This window comes from Haliaeetus albicilla, chromosome 6 (genome assembly GCF_947461875.1).
Source record: "Haliaeetus albicilla chromosome 6, bHalAlb1.1, whole genome shotgun sequence".
Taxonomy (NCBI): domain Eukaryota; kingdom Metazoa; phylum Chordata; class Aves; order Accipitriformes; family Accipitridae; genus Haliaeetus; species Haliaeetus albicilla.
In genome coordinates, this window is record NC_091488.1 from 43523193 (window position 1) to 43533479 (window position 10287).

The 10287-nt window shown below is 47.4% G+C and overlaps 1 protein-coding gene across 1 annotated transcript in view; it reads right to left on the minus strand.

Moving 5' to 3' along the window:
• IGSF11 (immunoglobulin superfamily member 11) overlaps positions 1-9853 on the minus strand; it is a 107724-nt gene extending 97871 nt beyond the window's left edge. Inside the window, exon 1 of the mRNA XM_069785809.1 lies at positions 9680-9853. Coding sequence (XP_069641910.1) covers positions 9680-9764 — 85 coding nt within the window. The 5' untranslated portion in view covers positions 9765-9853. The remainder of the gene's footprint in view (positions 1-9679) is intronic.
• Between the last annotated feature and the right edge of the window lie 434 nt (positions 9854-10287).

The following is a 10287-nucleotide window of genomic DNA, read 5'->3' on the forward strand; positions in this document are numbered from 1 at the left end:
AGCCAATAAAAAAAAGGAAAAAAGAAAAAAGCTCCCCCCACCCCCCATCACCTGGTTTCTCCCTTACATACATAGCATCACTGCTGCCTGATTGCAGCCTCAGAAAAAGGAAAGAAAGAGGCCCAAAAGGCAGCTAGGAAACCCACCGTCCGTTGGCTTGCCTCCACACGAGGCGAGCGGGCTCCTTCTGCTGCAGTGACTTGGCAAGCACACCTCGCTCTGACTCAGCACCTCGCCGGCACCTCCTGTCAATTATTTCCCACAAACTGCTGACGCCAGAAGGGCTATTTGTAATTAGGATGCAACACAAGCCAGTGGCTGTGGGATGCTTCAGCTCCCTCCCTCTTTCACCTGCAGCAGTCCCTTCCACTTCAGCCTTCTGGCTCAGGGCTGGAGCACCCAGGGAGGGTGAAATGGGGGATTAGAGCAAGAGGGCTGAAGGATGGGGACCAGGGTGGGTGGGGGAAGCCTACCCATGTTGTACTTATTCTATGGATACACGGACAACTGGCAGCCAAAATGCAGTCTTACCTCCGCAAAAAATAAGCAGCCAGTGAGAATAGGGGTAGAGCAGCAGATGAGACTATGCATTAAAAAAGCTACTAAAGAACTAACACAGAGCATTCCCCAAAAGAATAAGCAAAATGCAGCCTCGCTGCAGCTCCATGCAGCTGAGAAACACAAACCTACGCTCTGTGTCCGAGGCATTTTCAGCGCAGGAGAGGGAAGCGCTCATTGCGGATGAGTCCCATAATAGGGGCCCAGGGCACACCAGCTGTTTCAGGGGCAAAAGGAAGGGGTGCCCTTGACAAGCCAAGGACATGATGATTCTGCAGACAGACTGAGGCTATTCTGTCCCTCTGCCAAGTAGCCAAGGTCCTCTCAACCTCCCTGAGCCACTAGCTCCCGAGACACAGCCAGAAAACCAAGCGAGCTTGCAGCCTAGCAGCTCCACAACCAAGAGACATTCGGGCATCAAACCCTGTCAGACAGCGAAGTTCAAACACACACTTAGCTACAGAAGCAGCCCAGCAGCCACATAAGCCCAAGAGCACCCTGCAGAAGCCCTCTGGCACCTTTTCCCACAGGGCTTCACTAAATAAAAACCCAAAACCAGGGTCTGCCTGTCACTCATCCCATCCACTGGGAGCTTCAGGCCCCCATCACTGGCACAGGCGGTGAGAGGCAGCAGGGTGAGCGATGCACAGAGACCCTTGAACCAAGAAGCAGGACTGTATTTTCTGGGATAATGCTTCAAAACCAAACATTTCATAGAGTGCAGCTGATGCCGATAGACCGTGTGGGAACACAGGTCAGAGCAGGCGGTGTGAAGCTGGAGCAAAAGGCTCCAAGGAACACTTCAGGTTTGATGCCGAAGCCTGCAGCGAACCTATCCCTACGACATGATGCAATAACCACTTTCTACAGTACAGGAAAGGGATGAAATCGCCATGATAACCAACAGCTGAAGCGTCCAACATTCTCATAGTCCAGGGGCCCACAGCTGCAGAATTCAGACAGTAATGTTCTGCCTGGAAATCTAGCGTGGGCAAAAGGGCAGAGATAAACTGCAAGATGAGTAACGCACAGATCCCATCTAGATAGCCAAGGCTGAAGAGGGAGAAAAAGCTAAACACCAAATCTCACTACAGCAGCCTGGATTTACCACTGGCTTCCCAATCAGGAAGGGAATATCTACTGCACAACGCGAAGTGAAAGCCAAGGAACCACAAAGTCAAAGAAAACAGCAAAAAAATAGCTACTTCAGCAACACACACAGGAATTAGCTAAGTGTCACAGCAGGTTACAATTTTGCAGCGTCTTAAAGAGGGTAGGTAGGGCTTGGAACAGCCAGTCCCAGGGCACTGAGTAGCTAAAACACTGCAACTGATGCAAAGGGCAACCTGAGTCAAAGTAACACCGACTGCTACATAATCAAATTTAGCATCCTTCTGAGAAAAACAGTACCAGAACTTTGCATCGTGCCTCTTAAACATTAGAAAAGATGATTACCAGCAAAAATGGTCAAAACAGCCTAACCTCAAAAGCAGGGGAATTAAAGTTGTTACACTCTGTATGGTGGTGTGTTGAAGCAATCTCAGCATCGTCACTGAAAAGGTAGTCAGTGCCCCTGAACAACAAAAGAAACCTGCTGAGAAGCAAGAAAGCACACTGTGGTCAAACAAAAGGAACAAGAAGTCATTCAGTCTAAGCAGTTGCTTCATAAGATGGTAGCTAGGAGGGCTGAGAACAAAACTGAAGGCCAAATTGCAAAAGTCAAAAAACCAAACAATCATTTCAATATATTCAAAGGACAAGTCCAGAAGTGCTGAACAGTAGGGGAATGACATTTCTCAAGTGGCTGTGCTGCTAGCAAAGATGTGCAAGCTCTTGCTAAGTCAGGTGTTTCCTGAAGTTAGCAGTCCTTTCCCTAAGAGAGGGTACAGGCTAACACGGAAGCGTCTGCAGGGATCGGTAAAACCGGTCAAATTCCCTAAGCCCCTAAAAGTACACAACAGGAGACAAACCAGTTTAATCTCTGCTCAGAGGAACTTGTGGCCTTTCAATGCACTCAAATTTTGGAAGGAAAAAGGACAGGACTAAGTGATTAATTCTCAGTCACTTCAAAGCACACCTGCTAAACTGTTCTGGGCAGGATAGCAGTTTGGTGCCAGCCCCATCCTCTGCTTGCCAGAGGTGGGAACCCCCTTTTGCCTTCCCCCCAGGTGGGTTTCATGCCACCCAGGTCCAGGCTGAGCCCAGAGCTGCTGCCCCACCATTCGGTGCCCAGGCACAGTAGCCCTTCTCCTCCTGCCCTTGCTCTGGCCCCGATTACAAGGGATTAGCCCCAGGTTTCATACCAGCTCTGGGGTGGTTTAATCTATTCCTTAATATCTGGGAGAGAGACAGGGAGCTGGCGATGTGATTTGGGCTGGCTGAGACAAAAGAAGATTGAGAGAGACTTCCAAGGGATCTGACAAAGCTCGGCAAGTGGGCAGCATAATGCAAGATGAAATTCAACATTACCAAATGGGCAGTAATAAGAACTTGAGAGAATAATCTGAACTACTCATATACCATGGGGCTCTAATTCAAATGTAATCACTTGAGGAAAATATCTTGGTATCACTGCGAACAGCTCAATGAAAACATCTGTTCAGCATACAACGGTGGTCAAAAAAGCAAGCAAGCTGTTAGGATGTCTAAAGGCGGAGGCTGAAAAGGATGCTGGAAGTATTAAAATGCCACTGTGAACACTGACAGCGCACCCTCAGCTGGAATTGCTGCGGTTACTTCTGGATGGCACACCTGAAAACACAGAAGGCACACCAAATCCACCAGTCAATAACACTTACTGGTCAAGCACAGTTAAAATTGGGACAGTTTAACCTGGAGAGGAGTTAGAAATTATCGAAGGGGTATGAAGTAAAACAGGCCCTTCTATATTTTTAGTTTGTTTTGGGTTTTTTTTTTAAGAGAGAAAGACAAAAGATTGTTCAATACAACACAAGAGCAGGAAATGTGACCAGACATAAGGAAAATGTGATGATTTTCCTTTCCTTTTCTTTTTTTACTTTTTCTGCTTATTCAAAGACTGCCCATAATTAACTACCAGGAATGATTAGCCCATGTTATCATAAAGTGAAGAGCTCAGCAGAAATCACAGGCCTGTGCATTTATAAGGATGCTGGGAACATCCACAGATACATCAGGTAGAAAGAAAAAAAAAGAAACGAAAAAAAGCATAGCAGTACTACACCCTCACGCTTCCAGGCATTAGCCAACTTCTAATTAACAAGGATTAGGAAGTAATCTCCCCAGTGGGCATGCAGAGAGGGTGTACCAACCCACTTGCTCCTGGCAGATGCTGCTAAAACACCAGGCAGGGGAAGAGCGGAGCCCGGACAGCCCACGCAGTTTGGGAGGCTGAGGTTTGGGTGCCCAGTGGGACCACACACCCACCCCCCCGAAAACTGGAGAGGCTGCAAGAGGGGGCTCGACCTCGCTCCTGGCAAGGGGAAAAAGTTTGGTGCCTGTTGCTTTGCAAGCAGAGGGGGCTTCTCCGAGGAAAAGGGAGGGGATGGACTTTTTATTCGCTTTGCATTGGCAGGAGGAATATCTGACTCGGTTCATTTTATGGCAAGGAAGTGGCACATGGACAGTCCCTGAAATTGAGAAAATTGGCTTGAGTAGGCTTTGAAGTCAGGAGCGATGCGTACACTGACCTCCTTCTGGGGTAACCTGTAGCACTGGCATGGCACCAGACTCCTCGTTGCTAAACGCTTGGCACCGATTGCTCACTGCGGGGGTTTCGGCAGCCCCCGGTGAAGCGTCCATCACCGCAGACCAGCGGTCTGACCTGACCCAGCACTGCTTAGAAACACACCACACATTGTAAACAGTGTCATTCCCCCCCCCCCCAAAGTGACATTCCTGGCTTTGGCATTTTGAGTAAAACCAAAGCCCAGGTGTAACCAAGCAGAGTTCAGACATCAGCTTTCTCCTGCTGATGCTTGTGAAACACAATCTAGCTCATATTCTCAGAGCTAGGGTGACTCGTGAGGATGTGAGGAAAAAAATGCACAAGTTTTTATCGCTAAGTGATCTAATCAATCTAATACCAAAATTACGCTTGAAATTAACTTCATGCAGGTATGCAAATGCACAAGTACTGCCGTGCTGCCAGGAGAGCCTTAGCTCTGCACATGCACAAGTAATAAGAGACTGAGCTCAATCTGCAAGTCCTGCTCTGATTTCTCCAGCAACTGCTCCAAAAGGGGAAACAAAGATTAAGAAAGGGGCTGTATTTCTTAAATAGAAACTTGTCTTAGTTTATACACCATATTCTGCTTCTTTTGGTAGAAGCAGTGTTCTACAGCAGGATGGGTAAGGAAAGGACACAGGCAATGCCATGTACCTGTACATGGTGTTTGCATATCTATGTCAAGGTGGCAAAAATAATGGACAGACTGTACACAGATACCACCAATTGCTGCAAGTTGGTTTTTACTGCTGCTGTTTTTAAAATGCCCTGTAGAAATAAAAAATAGCAGCCACGAAGGCTTTTACTGTAGCTGCTTCCACTAAACCAAACCTTATCAAACGTGGGATGTTTTGTAAAATCATAACTGTGTTTCAAAAGAAAAAACAGGGGAAAACTGTCAGAAATACAGAAACATCCAACTTAAGCATCTTTGGGATGAAAAGTTTTGACTTTTCACATCAGAATACCTTTTTGCTTAGGGTATTTTCTTATAAGATAATAATAATACAATTCCACAAAGAAATACAATATTGATTGTCCCAAGATGGAATTTCTCTCAAAAATTTCCTTTCAAAACCATCAAAGCATTTAACTTCTATTTCCATTCAGAGCAAAGCCAAATTCCTCAATCCTGACGAAAGAAAGCATTTGTCCTCAGCCCAGCTCAAGCAGTGAAAAACAAGGCAGGAGCCAGAATGGACACAAGTGACCTCCAAAACCAAAGAGATTAAAACATATAAGGAAAAAACACACAACAACAGTTCACTGTGCACAGTTAATAATATTGTGCTCTCTCTGGTGCATCAGACCTGAAACGTGAGAGAAAAGTGGGGTGGCATATGATTAGAAGCCCTGTAATTGTGACTTCTCCAAAGGAGAAGCTGGGGAGATGTCCTACCTGACGCAAGCAAATCATTTCACCTCTGTACACTTCAGTTTTCCACGCTATAAATCAAACTGACTGTCCTCACAAAGTAAGTTTGGAGGCTCTCAATTAGTTAATGTTTGTAAATGACTGTGCAAACACAAGGTAGTATTAAGCAGGGAACTGTCTTTGTTATGCTACTGTCTGTTAAACGACCAGGAGCTAAATTTCTCTCTGAACATTTACAAAAGGGAAGGCAGCATTAATGCTCCATGAGGAGAAAACTACAAAGAACAGATTTTCAGTGCATGCACTTCTCCTTGAAATAAACTGTGTTAAAAGCACTTTACTTAAAAAGCACAATGATAGTAGCATCCTGCTAAATATAGATGACTCGCCACAATTTAGTAGTGAACATCCCTAAAGAGTACCATTACAGTATTGCTTAACCTGCTGCATAAATTTAAGCATTCTCCTGTGGTTACAGCCTGGACCAAGACACTCAAGACTACTACTAGCAGCCGCTGACCTTCAGTGGGTCACGAAGCCTCTCTGAGCCTCGCTTTCTCCATCTGTACTATTGGTATAATAAAACCCCCCCACACATCTCCCCAGTGAAAGCAGGAAAACTGATTTCTAAGTTTCTTAACGAGTTGTTTATATCATACTTTGTATATCCATATCACTACTGAGCAGCTAAATATAGCTGTTCTCGAGGCACTTTGAGATCCCTGGGAGAAGGGAATCTTGTAAAAGAAAATTGGGTTTGAGGCAATACTGAAGAAACAGAGATAAAGAATCAGTTTCCAAAATAAGGGAAGGGTGCCCACTTCAGAGACAAAAGAGGTAGTTAATGCATCTATGCCTACCACTGGGGACCAAGGTCAGGTTGCGAGCAAAATGATTTATCTACACATCACAAAACCACACAGCTTGACACAAATGGCAATCTGTTCCAAAAAAAAAATGCAAAAGCATGGAAGAGCAAAGGGCTGCCACAGTCCTCTCTTGCTAGGACCAAGGACCTGGTGCAGGGCTGGAAAAGATACATGGGCCAACCCAAAGGGTGCTGCAAGGCCAAAACTTAAAAACCGGGTTTCAGCCGTGATAACCTCAGACTGGCAGGAGGCTGACTTCAGTTGAGGACTGGAAAGACCGACCTGTGTGAAAAGTTGCAGACCAGCTGTTGCACTGATGCAATACTGCCAGGCATGCACATGCATCACCACCACACCCCGATCGTGCAAAATCCAGCTGCAACAGACTCTAACATGCTGACATCTCACCTGTTGCAATACTATGTCACAGGATCCAAACGCCATACAGTTAAAAAAAGTTGGTTCTGCAGTTTAGCTGTACCCGATGTGTGATTTCTAACACATTTGACAATTTGCAGTGTGCTATTTCTGGCTACGTAGCAGGATTGACTTGCAATCACAGGTTTGGTTTCAAAGTTCTAAACAGAATTCCCTCCTATCTTTCCCTAAACTTCTCTAGGGAGCCTGAAAAATATTATTTCCACAAAAGTTATTACACTCATAATGCTTTAGAGGGAAAACACAGACACTGCCCCTGTCCCAAGAGCATTAAACATGGGTATTACAGGCCCAAAGAAAGCCGTCATCTAGCTCTGGTTAAAAAGAATCATTGCTATTCCACAAATTGCAAAACAATGTAAGAAAATGGGACTATAATACTTGATTGACATTTCACTACAAAGCCTGACTGTATTTTATCATAGGCATAAAGTGCAAGAATGACAAAACGACCTCCAGGGACCTTTCCTCCACCACACTTTTCATTTGTTTGGCATTAAGTATTTCTTCTGTATATACACTCTTACAGTTTCTGATCCTTTAACTTTTAAACCTTTCACCTTCCATTTAGGCATCACTTTGCATGCGACCCCATCATATTTCTTCTCTATCCTCTAAACCAATATAAAGCCTCAAAAAGGAAAAAAAAAATCACTCTTCTTTACCAGACTTGGCAACCCAGAACAGAAATACACTTGCTGATCCTCTGCAAATGTTGTTTAGAAAAAACTCTCAATTTTATTTCAGCTTTTGTGTCTGCCTGTTCCTTATACCTTATCAGGGTTTTCTTTTCAAATTCAAGAACCAGTGAAAATATGGCCATACTGTGTAACACAGAAGTAACTGTGTACCATAGCTATTTTCATCTACCACCACCACCTTCTAAAGACTTTTCTTAAGACAAAAAGAAAAAAAACCAAGCTCGAGACACAGATGGTTCATTCAAGTAATCTTTAAGCCTTTAAGGAAAGCACAAGAAAAACTATTACACTATTGCAGATAAATATTTCATGGAAAGGTGTGTTTCTGCGCCCAGTCGCCTCCATTGTCATTGTCCCTACCTGCCCTCAACCAAAAACCCAAAATTAAATATCGAGTCAATCTTTTTGCCTAAAGAGATGATTAAACACCCCTTTAATTTAAACCTTACATCTGGTTACTGTTATATGTTTTAGCAGTGATATCACATAACAGAAATGCTTCATCACTCATATGCCTTTAACTGCAGTAGGCACAGTAACTTTCTAGACAGTTACACCTTTGCAATGTCTGCGGACAAAAAATTGTGGCATCGAGAACCTGAAAGTCATTGAACTCACTTCCCAAACTGATAAAAGTTCAAAAAGTAAAGAAATGGCATGAAGTGTGAAACAGCTGAGATAATTTCTTTCAATTAAATGCTAATAAACTTTTTTTCCACATTTCATCTCTCTGAAGTCAGCAGGTGCGATTTCCATTTAATGCATGCAACTCAGGCTCCCAAATGTTTCCTGAGGATGGGGCTCAGGGTGCTTTTGGGGCTGAGGCATTTGTGAAAATTCACCTCGTCCATCACAAGACTTGTTTCTCAGCGGGTCCAGGGCAGAGAGGAACGGCCCGCTGCGCCTCGCAGGGCACCGAGACCCAGGCACTGCTACCCAAGCAGCAGACTCCATCCAGATCCAGACTGCAAGAAAATTTCACCCAGACCTTGCCGAGACATCTCCGGTATTTTTTGTGGGAGAGCCCGTCATTTCTTACTGTCCTCCTGCTCTCTCAGGGCTCACTTGCAGGAGGTTTCCCAGTTTCCCAGCCGCAGAGGTGGGCAGCAGCCGTGCCCGGCTGGCTCAGAACTGCTCGCTGCTGGGCAGACCCCCGCTAAACTGCTTAGCAAACCTCTGCGTAAACGAGCAGACCTTAAGAAAATTGTCTTGTAGACCTCGACAAAAGGTGACGGAGCAGGCCTGCTCTAAAGTTTGGCACTCTTTGAAAGAAGGCGTTGCCACCTGATCAACAGATGCGTCCCAATATCTCGCGCTCTGGAGTTTCTCCTGTTGCCCTTACCACAGCATCTCCTAAAGCTCTCCAGCAATGCACCAAGTGATGCGAGTAGCATCTGTCACATGCAATTTATTCCCTCTCCACACAGAGGACCGGGGGGGGGGTACGCACCTTATTTTGGAAGGGCTTCTGGGGGGGTGGGAGGTGATGGAGTGCTCTCCATCTCTCCGTATCCCCAGGGATAGGCACTTTGAGCTGAAGGAGCCTGGGAAAAGGCAGAGGAAAGCAGGGAAAGAACCCTACTGGGGGGGGGACACACACAGAGGGGCAGCTTGTCACCATCTCTGCAGAAAGTTCCCTGCTGCCTCAGGGCCTGGAGGTTAGACCAGAGTTTTCCCACCCAGGTGAGCTTATCGAGGGGGCTAGGCCCGGACAACAGCGCCGAGCCTAAAGCAAGTTTTACAGCACCGTAAGAAAAAAAATTAAAAAAAATTAAATATATATAATAGTAAGGATGGTGCAGCAGGAGCCGAGCGGAGCAGCGCTCCTTCCCCACGCCTGCCTGCAAAAAAAAAAAACCCTCACCCACCGCCGCATTCCCGAGCATCACCCGTGGGGTGGGTGCCGGGGATGGGGTGGGTGGGGGGGGTCCCCCCCCGCCCGCCCCATCCCCGGCACCCACCCCACGGGTGATGCTCGGTCCGTGGCTCCCGCGCTCCGTTTCCCCCCCCACCCGTGCAAAGCAAAACTCACCTCGCAGGGCCAGAAGAGCTACCAGGGCTACCGGCACCCACCTCCCGCCGCCGCCGCTGCCACCTCCGGGGCGCCGCCGCGTCATCCCGGGGCCGGGCGAGGGGAGCAGAGCGGGGTCGCCGAGCCCTGCCTTTATTTTTTTTTTTTATTTTTTTTCCCCCCCTCTTTTTTTTCTTCTTTCTCCCCCCACCCACCCACCCCCCCCCCCCCCCGGCAGGTACCACCGGGGATGATAACGGGGATGATGCCGGGACCAGCGTCGCTTCAATCCCCGGGACCGCCCGCTCCCAGGCTCCGCCGTGCCCCAAAGCCCCGGTAAGTAGCCCCGGGGAGGGCGGCGGGGAACGGCGACCGGCCCGAGAGCGCAGCCTGGCGGCCCCGAGCCGCCCCCGCAACCCGCCGGGCTGCGGCTTGGCAGCCCCCGCACGTCCCGTCCCAGCAAACCAGCGGTCCATCCCACCAGCCCTCCTTCTCTGCGCTGGCCACCCACTAATTCGGGTTCCCCCCCCCCAGCCTCACCGTTAACCCGGTGCCGCTGCATCCTTAAGGATGCTACACGGGCCAAGGGGAGGAGGTGCGGGCCAGTACAGGTTGGAGATTGCACCCCA